General features: G+C 38.7%; 1 protein-coding gene across 3 annotated transcripts; it reads left to right on the top strand.

Annotated features, from left to right (window-relative positions):
- Nucleotides 1-714: 714 nt before the first annotated feature.
- Nucleotides 715-18,476, top strand: WASHC3 (WASH complex subunit 3). 3 transcript variants are annotated; one of them, XM_050896837.1, is made up of 7 exons: nucleotides 715-792; nucleotides 2,479-2,577; nucleotides 4,881-4,946; nucleotides 6,363-6,470; nucleotides 8,054-8,164; nucleotides 12,945-13,009; nucleotides 16,374-18,476. In XM_050896837.1, the coding sequence occupies exons 1-7, from the start codon at nucleotides 742-744 to the stop codon at nucleotides 16,456-16,458; spliced, it is 585 nt and encodes a 194-aa protein (XP_050752794.1). In that variant the 5' UTR covers nucleotides 715-741; the 3' UTR covers nucleotides 16,459-18,476. The 3 variants fall into 3 exon arrangements, with proteins under 3 accessions (XP_050752794.1, XP_050752783.1, XP_050752776.1); XM_050896826.1 differs by having other exon boundaries at nucleotides 6,363-6,473; XM_050896819.1 differs by having other exon boundaries at nucleotides 6,363-6,491.
- The last annotated feature ends 3,186 nt before the right edge of the window (nucleotides 18,477-21,662 follow it).

The raw sequence follows: 21,662 nt of genomic DNA, 5'->3' as shown, positions 1-21,662 counted from the left end.
CCAGGGTCATTCAGTGCTTGTTATTTTTGTTCTCCATATTCAAAGTGTGGCCCTTCACCACCCCCGTAATGCACCAGAGCACAGAAACAGTTTCATCACTGGCTTTTCTCATAACTACTTTGATGTCTGACCACTGGGGAAGATGCTTTATCTTCACAACCTGCATTACCCAGGGCCTTGCCCTGAGGCTGCGGAGCCATGTCCGCAGCGGTGTGAATCAGTGCGATATGAAGCAGGACCAGGCTGGGGGCTCCCTTCGCCTCTCCGGCTCCCGCCTCGCCGCCCCCGGCCTCTCCGGGGCGATTTGCAGAACGAACCACACAAGTTTGGGGAAAAGCAGTGCATTTATCCTTCAGGAGCATCTGGCCACGACGGCCTGGTCTGTGCGCCGCCCGGCCGCAGAGGCGGGTTACAACGAGACGGGCAGAGGTCGGAGGAGGTGGGGAGGGAAATGCTCCGCGGGGCCGCGGCCCGCCCCGGCCCTGCCGCTCTCGCTGCCGCCCCCCGCTCCGCTTCCCGCCCTCCCGCGGACTACGCTTCCCATGAGGCATTGTGTCGGGAGGGGAGGCTGCGCGTGCGCACGCCCAAGGGGCACGGTCCCGCGCCCCTCGGAGTGTAGGTTTTGTTTCCGGGCCGAGGTCAAGAGGTCGTGTACGGAGCGCCAGGGGCTTCCGGGGTGCGACGGGAGGTGGCTGGCGGGTGCGGGGCTGCCCTCCGTCCCGCGGCCTCGGCCCCGCGGGGATGGACGAGGACGGGCTGCCCATTGTGGGCTCCGGCATTGACCTCACCAAGGTACGGGCTGCGGTCGCCCTGGGGTCCGGAGCTGTCCCGCTTCCTCCCCCGGCGACGGCTGCGCTGGCCCTGGTGCTGGGCGAGCCCCGTCTCCTTCCCCCCTCACTCCGCTTCCCGGCCTGGCCCGGCGGTCGGGCGAGCCCCTGGGCCCGGCCGCGGCCTTGCCGGACCCCCCCGGGCGCCCTCGGCCAGCCGGGGCGTTCCGCTGCCGCGGTCGAGGAGAGCTGCTTGCGGGGTGATGTGCTGGGGGCTGCCGAGACGGTGCCGTCAGCACCTGCTGCCTTTGTACCAGCGGCCGAGTTCCCGCAGCGGGGTCGCAGGCAGACGAGGCGGTTCGTCTTGTCTGAAGCTGTGTCTCCAGGAGTGCGGTATTAATGTTTCCCAAAGGCGTTTTGCGACAAGTTCTGTGATAGCGTTATGTTTAAAGGCTAAGCCATTTCAGTCTTAGAACTGTGAGGCAAATCCCCTGCAAAGCTGCTTATTCATGTCTTTTAATGATGCAAAAACCTTTTTTTAGACTTGGTTCTCAAATACAGAGCATGAAGATAGGACAGTTCCAATTGCCCCACTGATCCTGCCATCCTCTGTGCTACCCCATAAATTTCTGATAAGGTCGTAAGCACTGTTTGACAGTTTTGGAAGTACAGAACTGAACTTTAGCAAACCCTGCCATACTGAAAACTTGAGATAGTAGCAACAAAAGTCTCACAAAAAATCAGGACATCTTAAGACTGGCAAAGTGTAGTGAATGGCCACGCTGACAAATGAAAGACCAGAGAAGAGGTGAAAACCAGAGAGTCACTATATTCACAAACTGTTGTTCAGTGCAGCTGAAGCTTGGCTGCGAATATTTTTCCTTGTAAATCCTTCACTTTAACCAATTATGATTCCATAGAGTAATTTCCTGTGTGAAGTTTAAGACTTAAACAATTGTCCAAGGTAATTAACCCTGAGGCACTATAATTTTATACATAAACATTTGTGTGAATGTTCCTGGTCCCAGTCTTGTATAACAGTTTAAATAAAAATGCCAACTGTCTGTTACATTATGAGCACCAGGCTTTTTTTTTTGACAAACGTAACATTCTGCCTTTTAGTCTGAAAAGAATGTGTGTGCATCGGATCTGACTTGGAGGACTGACACTAAAGTGTAATTTTAGGATAGTGTGGGCTTGCAAATAAAAAGTATAGGTAGCCAGTAAAGACTGAGACAGCAATTTCACTACTCTTGATTTTTTATTATGGTGTTTGTTGTAACTGAGTATTTGTATGGATGGCCAAGTTTGCTTTTCCTTCTTAAGCTTCAGAAGGAAAGATTCTGATTTCCTCTCTGTTGTTTTAAAAAATTTAACACTGATTTTCAGGAATGTTCACAATTTCATCTAAAAGTGTTTTCTTAAATAACGGTCCTTCATTTATGTGGATCTTGTTGCCTTTTCTCTGTATCCTGCAACTTTTCAACTGTCATGTTAGTAGATTTTTAGTGAAAAAGGATTTGTATACATGTATACATATATATATTAAAAAATTGTTCATATATATATATGCATTCATAGCAAGCACACTTAAGACAGATTTCTAAAATATTTTCTTCTAAAACATTTGCATTTTTTAACAGGTCTTTGAATCCAAATGTGAGAATTGACATCTATGTATAATCTAATTTTCTTATATTATTTAATGCAGGTTCCTGCTATTCAGCAGAAAAGAACTGTAGCATTTCTAAACCAGTTTGTGGTTCACACAGTGCAGTTTCTCAACCGCTTTTCTACTGTTTGTGAAGAGGTATGTTTATTATTTTCCCAGCTGTCAATTTATACAATGAAAAAAATCCTAGAAATGAGAACCATTCATTTAAATATTTTGGATGCAATAATACTGGTGGCTTAAACCAAAAAATTTAGTCTGCTTTCTGTTCAAGGTTTCTCTTGAGTAAGTGCTTAAGACAGATTTTTTTCCCCAAGATCCACATGAACTGCTGATTATACCACACTTAATCCTGTTTCCTTGAACTTTTGCATTTGGCACAGTCTTTGAACTTTTTGATACAGGGAATTTGTTCTGTGCTCCATCTGTGAATATCGTCTTGTTTTGGAAGAAGAATGCCATATTCCTATGGTGCTGAATCCATTTTGACAGTCAGTATCCCTCTCATCTGTGTCCCAGGATATTGCATCAAAACTTGCTTTCAGATTTTACTATCTTTAATTTAAAAGGGTGATACACTAAGCTCTGAATGTAAATAATTTTGATGCGGAAAAAAAGTCATTTCTGGCAAGTGATTAGTATGGAACATGAAGCAGTTAATTTTAGTGTCTTGTAAAAAAGAGAAAAATAAAAATACTTAGTGTTAATAAGTTTTTGTGGTGACTTTAGTGTCAATGGAAATATACCAGACTGACAGGACTAGAATTGTCCACTGAACAGGACAAGAGTGCTTCCTCCCTTGTAGAAAGAGTGTTTTCTAATGTGGCTTTGAGCTTAACCTTTTTGTCATTAGTGGTTTTTTTGTAACTGTTCGCTAGTTTATGCAACAAAGACTACTATACAGCCCTAGCCAGCAGGGCTAGGGCAGCAGTCAAATCCAATTAGACTAAGCCATGTAATCTGAGAAATTCTGTTATTTGTTAGTAAAGTTTAGAGCCAGACCCATGACAAGTATAAAATTCGGCTACCACATCAACATACAGAGCTTCAGAGGAAAAAAAGTAATTTTTTTCTAGATTTTTAAACTTACTGTAACTTGATACGTGGGACGGTGTAACTGCGTGGTGATCCTGTTGTCGGTTGTCCAAAACTCAGTTGTCACACGATCTCAATATTACCTCTTACGTAGGCACTGTGGAAATCAGAACACATATATTTAAAGCCATCTTCAGCATGCAGCAATGCTGTGAAGTCTACTTAATAAAACAGTTATTAGTTAACCTACACATGTTATTACCCAAGAGACTAAATAGTTGCTTTGTAAAGTCCTTGAAAAGTTTTTTGTATTTGTGAAGTACAGAAGTGTTTTTAATGTGAAAGGTCCCAGTGTAAGTCAACGAAAGCCAAGAAGTTCAAAATTAGGGGTGACACCATCCTTAACTCTAAATTTCTTGGCTCTTGTCTAGTCAAACTGACCCGTGAAGTTATATAACTGTCTTTTGTACATCTTTCCTCCCCTTTACCCAGCTACATGTAGGGCACATAGTTCCTTTCAATAGGAACTAACTCCTCTTCATGAACGAAGAACCATCTGTAAACAAGTCAGTGCACTATCCAAAAAGACTAACTCCTGTCAGTCTCTTTTTACTTTTTCTAGCATATTGGCAGAACTGCCATTTTCTTAGGGTGTTAAAGTTCTGCTTCAGAGCCAGGCAGAATCTTGCCAATGTGCCAGAAAGCTGTCAGAGTGGTACATAGCTGCCAGCCAGCATGCTAGCCAACTGCACTTGGACAGGTCTGGTGGAGTATGGTAGTGATTAGTTAAAAGAGTGACAGTTCTTATAGATTAATTTAGAAAAACTTAAGTTGTATTTTAAAAAAAAAAAGTGTCAAAATGTGATTGAGGTGCACCTGGAGCATATAAAGCTTCTGGTTAGTTCTGGTTCACTGTGCATTTTGACTGTATAGGACTTTCAATCACCTGCTGTATTCTTTATCAGATTTTTCTACTTCGTATTTGCTCGGTTACATACACACACATCACATCTTTTCATCTTCCACATTTGGAAAAAGCTTTGAAGAAAGATGTTTTGGTAACTGTGAGAGTACAATATGTCTACCATTATTCTCCAGTTCCCCAAAGTAATACCCTATTTACTTTGGCTTTCTTTTGTACATAGTCTGTCTTCATTTCTGTTAGTCATTATTTGGGAAAACTAACTGCCTAGTAAAATTATTTAAAATTTGAACCAATGTAGCTACTGTACTAAAAAGGGATGTCATTGCTTCATTTGTTTCATAATGTTACCATCTCATTTACACTCTACTCTGCCTTCAGCAGGTAGAAGACAGAAGTGATTTTGTTTAGCTAGACGTGAACTGTTTTATATGTGCAAGTGCCTAGGGGAGTGTTTTCACGTCCTAATTGTTTTCTATTCTAGAAATTGTCAGCACTCTCTCTCCGTATCCAACAAATTGAAACAACACTCAATATTTTGGATGCAAAGGTTTGTATGTGTACAGACTTTGTCTTCTAACAGTGACAGCTTCCTAGATTACATGAGATAGGTTCCTTTCCATAGTCTGAATTGAGCAAATAAGTTTTCGTAATGATTTGAAGGAGTTAATACAAAATGCTCCCATGGCAAATTCTCTCTTTGCATGCCATGCCACTTATATTGTGTAACATTTGAACATGTAGTTGATATGGAAGAAAGGAACCAACAGCACATAGTGGAAATGTTGGTTTTGTCTCTGTTAAGCATATTGAACAGGAAAGGAGCACTTGGATCTTGAAAGGGTGACTGAACTATATGACAGCTTACTTGTGTTGATTTTATTGCAATGTTTGGTTTTAAGAAAATGGAGAGAAGTTTTCCGATATTAAAATATGCAACTTGTGTTGCAGGGTTGCAGTACGAAATTGCATTTGCCAGGCAAACTCTAATAACAAATTTTTGACCCCTTTGTAAAGCAAAAGTATCTTTGTAAGTGTTACCGGACTGTAAGGATTTCAACTGGTATAAGTAACTAGATGCCTTGTAAACCTTTTGATATTGAAATGTGACCTGAATTGGATCTAAGCTAACACAAATGTGTTTGATGTATCTTCTTTAGCTAAAATGAGAAAAGGATATAATCTATAGTCATATATTATCATTTAATTTGCTAAAAGAAAAAAAAAATCCCCAAACCAAAAAAACACCCACTGTGAAGTTTTAACCAATCCTTCTTTCAATAATGATGGAAGCAATTTCGGTTGGCTTTTCTGGGAGCAGGGGTAGGACATTTTGAAACCGTTCATTAAGATCTTTGTGAAAAAAATACTGTAGTAGTGCAAACAGTGCTTACTAACTCTTATTTATTTCAAAATATTTAGGAATGATCAGTATTGATAGTTTTTGCAGAATTCTCCATAATCATGTTAAATAGAATTTCCTTCAAATAGATATGTGGCGTATTTAATATCCACTCTCAGCATTTCCTTAAAAAAGAGTGAAAGATGTAGAAAATTGCAAAATCTGTAATCAGTTACCCATCTGTTAGGTAATAGAGCTGTTCTTGTCATGATTTCTTTCACTGTAGAGGAAGTAGCAGAGAAGATGGCACGGCTCTTGTGTGGTTGATAAGTGCAGCAGCAAAATGCTGGGAAGATGTTGAAGCCTTTCCTGCACTGCAACCCTGTGTTAACAGTGAAAGCTCCAATGGAGTATTTTGGGGGTTTTGTTGTAGAAGCCACCTGAATAGAAAAATCTTTTTTTTTTTTGCCAATCAAAATACCAAAACTAGTTATAAAAAGTTACGATTTTACTAATGTGAAACCTACCTCGGGAATATGTGGTAAGCAGCATACTGCAGATTTTATTGTACACATAGACTTACAATATGCTCGTTGCTTATTTGATGATGTTTTGTACATTCAGTTATCCTCTATTCCTGGCCTAGAAGATGTCAAATTTGAAGTGTCCAGTGCAAATATGAATAGAGTTACAAATGGTCCTGTGGCACAAGCTACTACGGATCAACAGACGGCTGTATCACCTCAATCTGGAGTAAGTAATGAAGCATAACTAATACATTGAAGGAATATACCTCTTCAAGTGTCAAGTTTCTGGTCTCATTTGAAATAGATGAAAGAAGCAAGTCTATTGGAAGAGAGCAATCAACTGTAAAGATGTAAAACTACGTTTTTCACTAATGAAACTCTTTAATGAGTGACTTAAAACAAAAAAGGGTATACCGTTTCTTGAGTATGTGGCTTAAATAATTAGAACTAACTCAAATCTAATGGTAAATGCCTCCTTCCTCTTCTTCAGTCACACTAAAATACGAACATGAATTACATCAGGGGACTGGGAAGGTCATGAATGAAAATAACAGTTCGAATCACATAATTCCAACTCTTTTCTCCTTCCTTTAGAATGTGAGCTTTCAGCTCAAATTGGAGTTTCTAGCATACTTTATTTCAAAGAGGTTATTACAGCGAATGTTTTCTGTATATTATCATCTATGTACACAAAATGCCAGCTTATTGTAAGTGATCAACATTAAGATCCTATCCCTGCAATTAATTTTTTTGTTGTGGTTTTTTTTGTGTGTGTGTGTGTTTGGTTGGTTTTTTAACCCAGACTTAAATGCTGTGATCACCACTTCACTAAGTGAGGCTTTCTGGCTCATTTGTAGATGGAGTTCTTTCCCCAGTTTCCTATTACAGTTTCTTTTCTTGGAATCTCCAATTCCAATCTCAGGATTCTCTTATTTGGTGGAAGTTGCTGTGGAGCAGCAATAGCTGGAGTACTCTGCTGCTTTTCCCTGCCTGTTAAAATTTGTAACTAATTTGCAGCCAGCAACATGGGAGACAGAATGGACAGTTAGCATTGCATGTTTCAGTCATGTTAGAGAATGACTCCCGGTTATTTCGTTTTCTTTAAAATGTTCTTTCTCTCAGATGTTAATCTGGGGACAGATATTCCTGAAAGGAGGTTTCCAATGCTACTTTCAAATGGTTAGTTTAATAGCAAACATGCAGTTTTCTGTTGTCCTTTAAATAGTACTATAGCTTCTTGTCATTTTTCATTTTTTTAATGAATTACTCTCAAGGATTCTTTGATTTCATTATGTTATCCTTTAGGTTAATGGTTTATACTAAAAACTATAGTTTAAAAGTTGCATGATCTGTATGAAACATTTGTCAGGGGATCAAATAAATATTTTGAGGAAAAAATGCATTGGACCACTAGAGGAGATATATAGCTATAATCCTTAAAAAAAATATTTTTTGTAAAGTGAGCATTTAAATTTAATTCTGTTTTATTCATTAAATACAACAAACTTAACAGGGCTATTATAAGCTTCCCTCCCCCCCGTATTGTGCAATAACTTAAAATTGTGACTAAAAGTAGAAGGTCACACTTGTAACAGTGAATAACGGAAGAGCTGGGTTTTGTGTATTCATACATCTTGGAAATCTCTAATACTGTGAGTGTAGATCAGAATAATCTTGATGAAGAAGAGTTGCACTTTACCCTCAAATTACAAATTTTATGGACTGAAATCTCTCCATGCTTCTGGTCTGTATACCTAACCATTATAGTGTTATCTTTTTTGTATACAGCAAAACGATATACATGAAGAAGGGTTACAGAAAACAGAGGTAGTAACAGAAAATGTCAGAACTGTGGCCAAGGATCCAAGATATGCCAGATATCTCAAAATGGTACAAGTGGTAAGTCAGTTCTCTTATCATTCTTTGAGGACTTCATTATTTTTAGGTGGAATGTCACACACAGCTGTAAGTGAACGTTAAATGTCTGAAGACATATAGTGCAACAGTAATCTTTAAGCTAGGATAACATCACAATATTTCTAGCACATCTTCTCTAATAAATGGGTTGATGTAATATATTCCCTCAGACAGCTTCAGGCAAGATCTTTCTACAAAATTCTGCCAATAAACTTGTGAACTGAAGGTCTGAAGATGTGTAAGTGCAGAGTGATATTAGCTGGAGTCACAGAAGATGCCACTGAAAGTGTAGTTATTCTGGCAGAATAAGTGTCATTCCTTACACACGGACATGATTATAGTTTGGTTTTGCTGTAGGGTACAAAATGCAGCTTTGCTAGTATAGTCCAGAGCAGGAGTATTTGATATTTCTGTAGGGTTCAAAATAGAGATACAAGAATTGCTTCACTACTTGGTTCCACTTCAGTTTCCTGTTACTCATGATGCAGGTTTTGTTTACCTCTTTATCTGTGGGCTGTTCTACAGATAAGTAGGAAATAAATTAATGTAATCTCAATATCTACATGTGTGAAAACTACTGAAGGAGTGAAAAGGTGAATGGGAGACTCTTGGTGACATTTTTTAAGAGCTCTTTTTTTCACATTCACAAAATTAAAAATGAGGTTGGAAACAAAGACAAAAATCTGTCTTTATTTTCAAGCTGTCAGTGGGAATTTTCCTCTAAAATATATATTATAATTCTGGAAAATATGACTGTGTCATGGTATTAGTAAAATGTTACTTATATTAAAACTAACTGCATGGTTTCACTCCCTCTTCAGAGCAATTATTACAATTGGTGTGCTTGGTACTTTGGATGATGTTCCAGACCTTATTTTTCATTTAAATCACAAATTGGCACTTTATGGGTAGCTTATTACAAACCATTTTGAAAATCTAGCAGTGGGGCGGTAGAGAGTAGAACGCTATGTTAGTGTATTGATTTAATGCCAGACTTCAAAGTGGATGTGAAAGTCCTGTATGGTCTAATTACTTTGACTTTTTTTTGGTGACTGCTAGAGGAGCGAGATCTCACTTTCCACATTTGTCCTTTGTACTGGCAGTTCCTGGTGACTCCGCTGCCAGTTGTAAACAGTGTTGTAGGAAAGTCAAACTAACATACTACAAATGAATGTGCGTTTTTGTATTTGCCAAACTTGTCGTCTTGTACAGTCAAGTATTTCACTTAGTGTCATTTGTTTGCCCAAATTTGCCAAACTTGTCGTCTTGTACAGTCAAGTATTTCACTTAGTGTCATTTATTTGCCCAAATTAAGTTTCTAGCTGAAGATTTGTTTGAACTGATCATTTATTTATTGCACACAGTATTTGTAGTATTTAAGAATTAGCACTGTGAACAGATAGTTCTTTCACACTCAAGATAGCTGTTCTGTGAAATAGTAACAAACTCATTTTGATGGAGTGCAGTTAGGCATACTAAATTCATATTTTTTAAAATATACAACAATAATATTCAAGCAAACCTTACAAAAGCAACATCATATTTGCTACAATAAATATTCAGAACACTTCTATTGACAGCGTGAGAGGAGCAGTCTGAGATTTCAGATAAACTTCATGTTTAAAGTACAAATAGTCTTACTTGATTCTAAACACCAAACATGACTGCATAGACGCCAAGATACTGACTGGCCTGATATAGATTGATCCTTACTTTAAAGGACTGACATAAAAACCAAACATGGAGAGTGCACTGCTCTTCAGGAATTGCCAGCACTGATGATATGTGACCTCTTTCTGCACTATGGAGAACCAAAACCTATTTGGCAACAAGATTGCTACTTGCACTGTGGCTTCTCCAGGACCTGCACACTTCCCGAGCTGCAGGACCAGGCTGGGAGTAGGGCTGGGGTACACTGTGTTGAATGTGTAATGATTTGGATTATTTCAAATCTTAACTGGGCAGAGACAAATGCGATGGAAATTTAGTATTGGCTCCTATGTTAGAAAAGTACACCTGTGCCATTTCAGTGGACCTGTATGCTCAGTGTAGAATCACAGAATCATAGAATGGTTTGGGTTGGAAGGGACCTTAAAGATCATCTAGTTCCAGCCCCCCTGCCATGGGCAGGGACACCTTCCACTAGACCAGGTTGCTCAAAGCCCCATCCAACCTGGCCTTGAACACTTCCAGGGAGGGGGCAACCACAAATTCGCTGGGCAACCTGTTCCAGTGCCTCACCACCCTCACAGTGAAGAATTTCGTCCTTATATCTAATCCAAACCTACCCTGTTTCAGTTCAAAGCCATTACCCCTTGTTCTGTCACTACACGCCCTTGTAAAAAGTCCCTCTCTGGCTTTCTCGTAGGCCCCCTTTATGTACTGGAAGGCTGCTATAAGGTCTCCCTGGAGCCTTCTCATCTCCAGGCTGAACAACCCCAACTCTCTCAGCCTGTCTTCATAGGAGAGGTGCTCCAGCCCTCTGATCCTCTTTGTGGCCCTCCTCTGGACTTGCTCCAACAGGTCCATGTCCTCCCTATGTTGGGGACTCCAGAGCTGGACGCAGTACTCCAGCTGGGGTCTCACGAGAGTGGAGTAGAGGGGCAGAATCACCTCCCTCGACCTGCTGGTCACTCTTCTTTTGATGCAGCCCAGGACATGGTTGGCTTTCTGGGCTGCAAGCGCACATTGCCGGGTCATGTTGAGTTTCTCGTCAACCAACACCCCCAAGTTCTTCTCTGCAGGGCTGCTCTCGATCCATTCTCTGCCCAGCCTGTATTTGTGCTTGGGATTGCCCAACAGTGTAGTTACTGTTTAGATTTAAAATAGTTGTCCGTTTTAGTAAGATTTAGAGTCACAGCAGTATTAGGCTCTGATTTTCCAGATTAAAACTTATGAACATATGAAAGGTAAAGTAATTGTAATGCCCTAATTGTACAATAAACAGATATAGGTACAATCTTACTTGTTTTCCTTCAGGAAAAAAGTCCATTATTAAAGGGTATTTTGGTTAAACTTCAGATTAGTTTTGTAAATCCGTGATATACGAGGGTACTGAGAGGGTTTTTTCTTACATATTTTGGTGCATACAATTTTGGAATAAAACACTTCTCCAAGTGTGAACGTAAAAACATAAGTTTCCAATCCATTCTTAAAAGTTCATATACCAAGCTCCCTTTCATTGAAAACAAATACAAATTCTGCTTTGCCTGATCTGACTCAATCTTGTTTTCACTTGGTTTGAATTGATGCATAAACACTTCATCAGTGACTTCTGAGCTGGGGAAAGGAAACCCTAAGAGGAGTTAAGCGAGGGAAAAAAGATAGTATGAGATGGTGTATAGACACACAATCCCTGGTGTCCAAATCTATACTAGAATAAGTGAATATTTCAAACTGTCATGAAATACTCAAATGCTTTCCCTTTGCGATGTACATTAGTTGTGAATTACTGAGAAATTCTTTATTACAAGCTAATACCTTGCAACTATTTGAGTCACATTTTTGCCGGTATGCCTAATAGATTGCTAAAACTACATACCTGTCTGTGTGCTATTCCAGAATCTTCATGCACAAGTCTTGATTGTGATTCTTACTGTGGAACTGCACAAGGAAAACACAGTAAGACAGCTAGCTTAGCTCTTACTTTGCCAGGTTAGCTGCTGCAACTGTCACTAGTACCACATGCTTCTCTGGAACATTAGTCATGGCTGCCCTTTATTTTATCACTATTTTACTTACTTTGGACAAAAGATACTTGTCCTGTGCCAAAAGAATCCTACACTACTTTTCATTTAGGTTGTGAGGCCTCTCCTGACTTTCCTAGACCATCAGTAGCTTTGTCCCTTGGAAATCAGAAATTGTGTCCTCTTTTTTTTTTCCCTCCTATCTTGGCATGCAGTGGTCCAGGTGGTATTTCTGATGGTTTGCAACACTGGATGGCAAAGCAACAAGTTGTCTTTGAGCAACTCTAATGGAAACATAGGAGCAGTTTGTTGGAATGTATCTCCTAAGATGACGTGGGTCAAAGTGTTCTTGGGTATGCGATCCAAGATGAGGGCATGTTTAGGTGTTGCTGAATAAAATAAAGTGCAGAAGCTGTGGAAGGACTTGCAGTGAAAGGAAGGAATTTTTTTAACACATACGTAGTTGGCTAAAATCTGTCCACAAGTCATAGAATATTCAAGCCTGACTGTACAAGCACTTGTATTCAGAGGAATCACTTCTAAATTGTGCTTCTGTTCTTATGTCCTGTTTGCCTTTTTCTGCGTGCTTTTTAAAGACTTTTCCAATTTTTAGCACTGCCTTAAGGTATCCTTCCAGAGCGGTAGCAGATGCACTTTCCTGGTTTTCCTCCCTCTTTGGCTATACCTTCAGCATGTCCGAGTCTTCTTCATCTTTCTAGCACAACTGTTGTCTCCTGTCTTTGTGCTTTCTTCACATTCTCATCCATACACATAACTTCAGCTTCCTGGTTTTGTCTGCATGAATTGCAAATATATCTGTCCGTTCCCGATTCTCTCCCTGCAACTTTCTCTAGATGTTTTGCCATAAATATAAGAAGGATTAAAAGGGCCTTTGGTCTCAGTCATTTCTTGCTTCTAGGTTCATACTGATGGCAACTGAGATTATCGTTCCATGCTCTTGTTCAACAAGTGACATGCATAAATTTGTATGCAAGTGTACCCTAAAAGAACCTGTGGAATTTAGTTCACCTGTTTGTGTCCAGTAGTTTCATATTATTCTTCCTCCTCCTACACAGGGTGTTCCTGTTATGGCAATACGAAACAAAATGATTTCTGAAGGGCTAAATCCAGATCTTCTCGAGTAAGTGATTTGTAACTTTCAGTAGGGCTGGAATGCAACCATGCGTTTAAAAAACTTGGAATAAAATGTGCTTAGAAAAGCTTGTTTATGGTATTGTGAATCTAAATTATCAGCATTAAAACAGGTTTTGAAGTCTTCCATGAAAGGCATTTTTAGCATTTTATAGGTCTGAAGAGGGCCATCAGTACCAAAGGAGGAGGGATGCAATCTCAAGTTTGAGCTGTCTTTTCGGTATTGTTTAGTCCAAGGCAAGGCCCAGGAAATACAGAGACGGGAATATAAATGGGTAGGTACTGCACCCTCCCAAACAGAAAGTTGCAGGACTTTACCATTCAGACTTGAGAGGAAATGGAAGGACTTCTTCCAAGCCAAGCAGAAGGTGGTGCAGTTCAAGGAAAAGGATATGGCAGTGACAAGGTAACATTTGACAATGTGCATTTAGCGATGAGGAATCAAATAATATGTCAGTGGCCATTTTCACTGTACTGTTTAGAGTATGAGGTTTTTCCCCGATACTTTCTTTCAGCACTTCAATAACAACTTGTCATCACTGTAGAGTAATAAGAACAAACTCTATTTTATTTTGCCGAGTGCATGAGGGACAACACAGTTATTTCCAGATTCCCTCAGTAGATGGAGTGTACAACTTGACTTCAACATTGACAGTGTAAATTGAAGTCAGCAGTTCGAAATTGTGACTGATGATTGAGCTAACCTGATGTGAAGACTACTAAGAATAGATACTCATTTTGAAAGCTGTTTGTCTGGCCATAAGCATGAATTTTAGGCTTATTTTATATTTGATGTGTAATTTAGTTCTGCTGTACTATTTCACAGAATTTGTTAAACGGATGAAAATATTAACTTTCATTCTTACATTATAGCCACTAAACTGTTTCAAAAACTTTTGCATCCTCTTCAGAAACTGTCAATGTATTAGAAAGTCCACTTCTCCTTTCCAGTGAAGTCTTTTTTCATTTTGGAAAGGCTTATTCTGAAACTAGCAACTTGTTTAATAAAATAAATAAAAATATAGGAAAACTGAAGTATCGTCATATGTTGAGTTACTTTATCTCTGAGCTACGTCCTGGTGTCTAAATAAGCCTAAAGTAGTTATTCCTCATTTGGCATTTTTACTGATCGAATGAGAAATAAGAAAACACAAGTAAGAACCTGTGCAAGTCTGAGACAGGGTTATCAAACATGGTTTTACTATATGTGTGTTAAATGTGTTGTATTTTTTACTCTGCATTTCTGGTCCATACCTTTCTGTAAATGCTGCTATTTCTTCATGTTTGGATGGATTTTTATAGTAGATAAAAATAGGGTAATAGATTAAAATTTCAGAAGCTTTTTAAAACAAGTACCTGCTTTTGGATTGTCTGTTTTGGGTTAAGACAGAAATGTTATTACTGTGGATTGGGGCTGATAGAATATGTTTGGGGTTTGGTCTCAAAGTCCATCTTCAAAGATTCTGTGCAACAGTAATGCTTAGAAGGATTTTCTTTAAAATGTTATTCGTTTGAAAACTGTATAGCAAATCTACCTGGTTAAAGAAAGCTAATTATTTGGCAAGGTGCATAATGCATAATATTTTAAGGAGTCAGGGGTGACCTTTCTTTTAATTTTCTTGCTTTCTTGTCTGAATATCATAGACTTTTTTTTTATATGTATCTTGCCATTCACACCACATTTCTTGGGTCTTCAGGTTCCTTAGGCCTGCTCACTCAGTCCCAGTGAAAATTAAGAAAATGTACATATTGCTGTATGCTCAGTCGCTTACTGCAGACTCTCCCAGCTACTTGCCAGTGACTGAGCGTGGTGGTTTTGTGGCTACAGAGATGCTAATTCTAATAATACGAAGTTTATACTCTCTTCCTTCAGCTGTTCTACTTCTGTTATCGCTCCTTTCTCAACTTTTTGTGGAGTTTGAAAACTGCCTGTTCTATCAAGCTCCCAATTTATCCATTTTTAACCTTTGTTTCTTCTCCTTCCTCTCTTGCCTGTCTACAGTTCCAGGAGAATTTGTCCTGCTCTCACAAACTAAAGGAATTCATTGCCATCTTCCTGTCCTTACTAGAGGAGAGTTTTTGCACTGGTCTCTCCAGATCACATGTCTTTGCACAGCTCTTCTGTTTTGTCATTACCACAGCAACAAGGAATAATATTGTGAAGTGGTATTTGCATGAGAAAGCAAACGCTTTCTTAATTTATTTTAGAGGTGTGCAGGGGGGAGGGAGAAGGCTCTCTTACAGTTCTTTAATGCACTTCTCATTTTTGCACCCAAAATGTTTAGAAACACTTCAAAGGTACCTTAGGGATTTCCAACAGAGAAATTATAATAAACAGAACTAAAGTTGGAAAAGAAATTCTGTGGCATGACACACAGGGTAGCCCCAAGATAAATAACAAAGGGACGAATAGTACAATTGTCGGCTTAGTTTAAAATCTAATATTTTATCAAAAAAAGCAGTTAACTATCATACAGGAAGCTAGTTTCTGTGGAGATCATTCTTCCTCTTCCCCAAGTATAATTGCATGTGTATTTCCTACCTTGGTTTCAGAATTTACCAGGCTCGGTCTTGCTTGTATTGTCAAAGTCATTACATACTTAGGAGGGAGACTCCAGGGAGAGCCAACGTCTTCAGTCAGTAGTGTTAGCTAGTCTTTAGATGGCTTGCTTCTCTCCCCTTCATTCCCAGTAGATTCCCTGAGCAAATGTTTTGACACGATTTTAAGATCCATCTTAAATATTCTCTTCAAAACTAAATACAAGAGGTCTGATCATTTATGGTCAATAAAAATCCCATGGCTGCTCTTGCATGTCAAATTTAACCCAATGTTCTAGCCAAATTCCACTCTGAGTAATTCCTTTTTGCTTCTCTAAATTATCCCTGCAGTTTTAGTTGGATACAATATTGTTCATTTCCTGTCTTATTTTTTTCATGTACTATTTACACTGCTTAATGGTGTACAGCATGTTCCTTTCAGCCCTAGAACCTCTGAAGATTGAAAAAAATTGAATTAATCAGTATTGCTTACTTTCAACTCTTTCTACAAGTGTTTACCACTTCTTAGTGATCTGTTGTTGTTTCCAATAACCTCAAACATGTGCATTCAAACTGATGTCTACAGAATTTTGATGTCCGGTGAGTTACAGTTTCTAGTGTTTATCTTTCAGTTGTAAGTGAAGCAATACCAAGAAGGTGTGAGTTTGTAAACCATAACCAGTTAATATGTTAAATGTTGTGGAAATTAAGTGCATGCAATTGTAGTGAAAGGGCATTAGCATTACATGCTAAGTTGCTTGTGTTCTCAGCCACCTTCTAGGATTTACAACATAGAACATTTTTGTTGCCTGCAGGACCCCAGATGCCCCTGTGCCTGCCTGGGGAGATGATGGGAAAGCAGAAGACAGTTCTGATAGTGAATCTTCGTTTAGTGACTGAAGAGACTGATTTTGGCCTTTGGAAACCTCTGTTAAATGCTAATGTGTTTGGAGCTTTAGCAAACAATGGTTTTGCGTGGGTCACATAGGTGACGTGATTTATCTGACAGCATTTTTAAGAACTAAGATCCTCCATGTTCTCTCCCAGAAAGTTTGAACAGGCAGCGTGTTTCAACCTGAACCTTTCCACCATGAAAATTAGTCATATGATCCTTGCAATTTTTATGCTGCATCATTTCAGATTCCTTTCTGATTCTTCTGAAATTACTTTGTAAAACTCTAAAAATTCCACACCTCTAAACCTCCAGGTCTCTAAGACTGCATTCTGGTCATTAGTGGATTTTCTGTGTAACACATTTAACCTAAGTTGCCTTCTTCCTGTCGCATAACTTACAGGTAAAGTAACTTTTCAAAATGAAATTGTTTCATTGATGAACTGTATTTTTTTCCTAATATACTATATTCTGAAGTGACACAATAAGAATTACATAGAAGTCAGCTGTCTTAGGGTGATTGCAAATCAGTGATACTCCATTTTGAGAGAAACTAAAATACATGTGAAAAATATATTAAAACCCAATCTGAATCTATTTTCAAAGTATATACTGCTATTTGATGTCACGTTAGAGTCTGTACAAAGTTGTTAAAGAAATTCCTGCTCTGTAAAAGAGTTGATTTATCAAATTCAGGTTACAGTGGCGTAGAAAGCTACAACATTGCAAGATTGGTTTGAAAATGACACTGTGAAAGAAGCAAGTGACTGGGAGATTATTAGTGGAATACCAGATTCTCACTACTTGTTCACTGTCACATGGGTCAGTAGAAACCACTTTCTGACTGCTGTTGGGCTTATTCGAAAGGAACTGTGGCTGAGCAGTTTGCATAGGATAAGAAATCACCTCCAAGTTGGTGCCTTTGCTGATAATTTCAGCAAAGAAGCCAAAATTCAGTTTGTATAATGATAAAACTACCTTGCTACTTCTTGAGGTATGTGTTGGGGAACCATATAAAGAAATCCACTTGGAACCTGACTGGCCCTGAAGACTTGCCTTCAAATTACTTAATGTACTCCGTGAGTCAAAAATGACATTTCATTAAAGAATCTTCTTTAACATAATTTGTTCCACATGAAATTCTTCACAATCTATTTGAATTACCCAGATTATTATGATTATACCAGAATGCTGTGGGCCAGGCAATCGTTCACTTTCTGGTATTTCACATTCTTCCTGAGACCAAGAAAAGACTAAAACTGAAGCACAAAGTATATAAATTTGTTAGCTTTTACGACCGAGTCATTATCTTCTCTCTTAGTTATTTATGCCACTTCAGTAGGTTAGGTGCTTTTTTTTCCTGTAACTTAAGCATGGCTCCCATTTGAGTCTAGCAGACATATTTAAGCTCTTCATAACCTGTAAATCAGAGTAATGCCTAAATCCCTACAAAAGCATATATGCACTAGAGAATGTCTAGAGATGGCACTTCAATGATGAGTTAATTATTATTGAACACTTAAACAAAAATATTCAATAGTTAACACTCGGTAAAACTGGACAAATATTAACATATTAGCAATAAGTATTTCAAAAGTAAATGTTACCATGTTATTTCAGAAAGCATATATTAAAACACTAGTGACTTTTTAAAATCTATATTTGAAAATTCATTGAAGCAATCTGTATAATTAAAGCTATGCTTTGTAAACCAAAGTTGTGGTTCTATTTTATTCCCATATCTTGTTTTAAACAAGATAATGAAAATTCTTCTGAAGTCTCTGCAATTCATGTTTCTCCAAAACTAGTTATGTTGAAGTTGTATCAGTCCGCTAGCTGAAGGGGAGAGTTTTGAAAATAGGGGTTTGGAGTTTAACCTAAGCCATGTTAGCACTCTGACTAGAGGAGAACTGAACATCCATAGCCACTATTCTAACAAGAAAATTTAAGGAAGACTGAAATTAATGGGGACTGTATGTTCAGTACTCTTGAACTGATATTAACCTCTGCAAGGAACTAGCATGATTTAAAGAGTTGACTTGAGACATAGTAGTTAATTATTTTTTTAAAGAAATAAACAAGGTTACCAAAACACATTTAAGGAGGTGTGACTTCCATCGTCTATCATTTTGAAGAAGCTTTTTGTGTAAAGTAATTTTAGTCTGAAAAACCTAAAATCAATTGTCTTTTACACCACTACAGGTGTATTTTTAAGTGGAATGAAAAAGCCTCTAGCCTCCTGTCACTTGTTAAAATGAGGGATAATTAATTGGTAATTACATATGTCATAGAATAACAATTTCATTAGTAGGCATCGTGAATTTAATTGCTTAAGACTTGTGGTTTTTTTTCAGGGTAGCTGTTTACTTTGGAATAGTGCAATCTTGGTAGGCTTGCAGAAACATTAAGAAAAATCTTGCCAGTTTGTCTCCTTTCCCACTTGAGTGGTGACACACTGCACAGTAAAATCCAAGTGTCTAAACTGTGAGGAACGAGGGAAAGAAAGATAAAACCTTCCCTTTTTACCTTCAGTGCATCAGCAGCCATAGTGCTTCCACTGCCTTCGGAACCTCTGACCGCATTAAGCTCCTCTGTTTCTGCCAGTCTCATCTGCTAAACACATCCCTGTACTCTTAGGTTGTAGCCAAATTCAATCTGAGATGTTTCAGCTTAGGACACATGCTGACACAAGAAGCTATTAAGTATGGGAAGGTTGGTTTGAGACTGAATTATGTCAGCTGTGCTAGTCCTCCTTGATCTACAGCAGTTTTCTAGTGAGATGATGCTAACCCAGAAAGTTGGAAAGTCCTTAACCGCAAGCTAAATACTATAAGCAGAGAATATTCCAACTTGCTCGTTATTTGCCATCTGTTTTGGAATAGAAGATGGAGGGAGTATTTCAACTTGGCTGCATAGTAATCAGATCTGCGCAATACTTTCAAGGGAAGAAGTCCATTTTTAAGTGACTTTGATTTTTAAAAAGCTTCCAACAGCAAGAAATTTTAAAAGATGCAGTATACATTAAGAGTGTCAGTCATACACATCTAATATACCCAAATTTTACATGGATTTAAAATCATCATCCAGGTCAGTATTACAATTTGTAGGCATGAGAACTACTTCAGCTTGTTGCTGGAATAACTGTTGAATGCATCTGTTAATACTAATTATGTACTAAGTATGTACTATTAGTAAATTATGTACTCAATGTTTAAACAAACTTTTTTTTTTTTACCCCATCACCATCTTCCTCATTTTGCAGGTGAACTGGAGTGCAGAATGTATAAAGATCAGTTTCTTAAAGTATTACAGGCACTTTAAATGCATGTAGGTGCCTTAAGACTAGATGCATATCTGTATTTATGTAAGTGAAACCTCAAGCAACCTTGTCAAAGGCAAAAACAACATCTGGACATGATAATAACTTTATACTGTAAAGTCCTAGTTTAGCACTCTTAATCATTAATCTGTTCCCTCTCAACTCTCCTGTTCAGCTACATTTGAAAAGAAAATTGATGGTTCTTTTTCCAAGCTGGTTCTCTTCCTCACTCTTGTTTTTCTTTCCAGTGTGTGTTACTGACACCAGTGAGTAAGTGTGTAGTTCGACATTCTGCAAAAAAAAGTCATAAGAAGCTATAGCCTGTACTTGGAAAAAGAGAGTATCACTAAGATCAGCACTTGAATTGCGTGTGATCAGGTCAATTTTGCTTCCCATAATGTTACGTAGCAAGAAACCGAAGTTCATCACGGTCTTAAGCTTTCTGGGAATCCAGATTTATCTCTGAAAAGCTGATACAAGGTTACAGCGTTACAATGGATTTGTCTGCAAAACGGAATGTGTATTTTCTTAGTCTTCAGAAAATTTGGCAACTTGTTGTCTGAGACGACTGCAGGTCAAATGCCTGCACCAGTGTCCAAAGTGTTATTCTCCTGATACTTCATGTGATAGTGCCTCCATTCAGTCCACTTTAGAGGCAGAACAGGAACCGCCCCATTAGCTCAGGCCTGTGGCTTGCTGAGTCTTGCAGTTCTGTCTCTGGTAAAAATCAATACTGAATGCTTTAATGGAAGATGTGAGGAGTATCGCAGTGCTCCAGCAGTCCCTTTTCCTGCCACCAAGATTTTCCTCCAGCTATGAGCAGAGATTGATGTTCAGTGCTAAATTCCAAGTTTGTTAGTGCTTCCAAAAACGTTTGCATTAATTCGGAAAGCTCTGGATATTCCTGCCTTGTGTTTGACTGTCTAACTTTGCTAATACAATATTGTTTTAAGGGAGTTCCATGGGCTAGTTCATTATGAGGGAAACTAAGCGGAAAATGAAAATAACATACCCCATGCCATACAGAAAATGAGTGACAGAAACAAGCTTAGCATAGAATGTGTCTCCACATACTTATATTCACTTCGAGGAAACAAGTTTAAATGGCTATAAATTAAAATGCAGGTTGTTAGGTGAGGACAGTTGTAGCATGAAACACTCAGTTTTATTTGGATTTTTTTTTTAAAGTTGTTTAAGTCCATGTCTTGACCTTAAACAAGTGGATTATTTTCTCATTCAGTGTATTTCCGATTTTCAGGTAAATAGGTGGAAAGGAAGATTCTGAACAAACATTCACTTTGCAGACAGTTGATTTTTTTTGCATCAGACTTCATAACTGGTACCCTCACCCTGAAGGAATGAAATGGCAAATAATAGTATTCTCTGATTTAGGTAATCTACTTTTTGCTTATCAAGCTCTTGTATGTTCTAGTATATGAGCTTGTACTTCACAGCTGTCTACTCTGTCTGAGGACATGCTGTTCCCTGTACACCAGAAATCCCTTTTTGTGCTTCATTATCGCCTTCTGTCCTGGTCTGTGGAATCAGAAGTTGTAGTAAAGCGGATGCTAGGCTTGCGACCAGTCTTTTACTGGAAAGAGCATGCATCTGCGTGCTGAAAAGGACAGGCCAGAAGAAAGGGATCTGGGAGTAATTTTTTGCATTTATATGAACAGTTCTTTTTATAGGTGATTACCAACAACTGTTTAATAAACCTTACCCTTGATGTCACTTGCAGTGGTGAGAACTTGAGTACACTTGAATTACCCTGCTGTGAAGAATTGGACAGTGGAAAAAACTTGTAAGGCCCATTTTAAATGATAACTCTCCTAAGCATTTTGATTATCCTTTTTGCTTTCAAACAAATGATCTGTAGCGTTCTGCTGGCTCCAT

This window comes from Gymnogyps californianus, chromosome 1, assembly GCF_018139145.2.
Source record: "Gymnogyps californianus isolate 813 chromosome 1, ASM1813914v2, whole genome shotgun sequence".
NCBI classification, from domain to species: Eukaryota; Metazoa; Chordata; class Aves; order Accipitriformes; family Cathartidae; genus Gymnogyps; species Gymnogyps californianus.
Note: the sequence above shows the minus strand (reverse complement) of the source record. Positions and strands in the feature narration are given on the sequence as shown.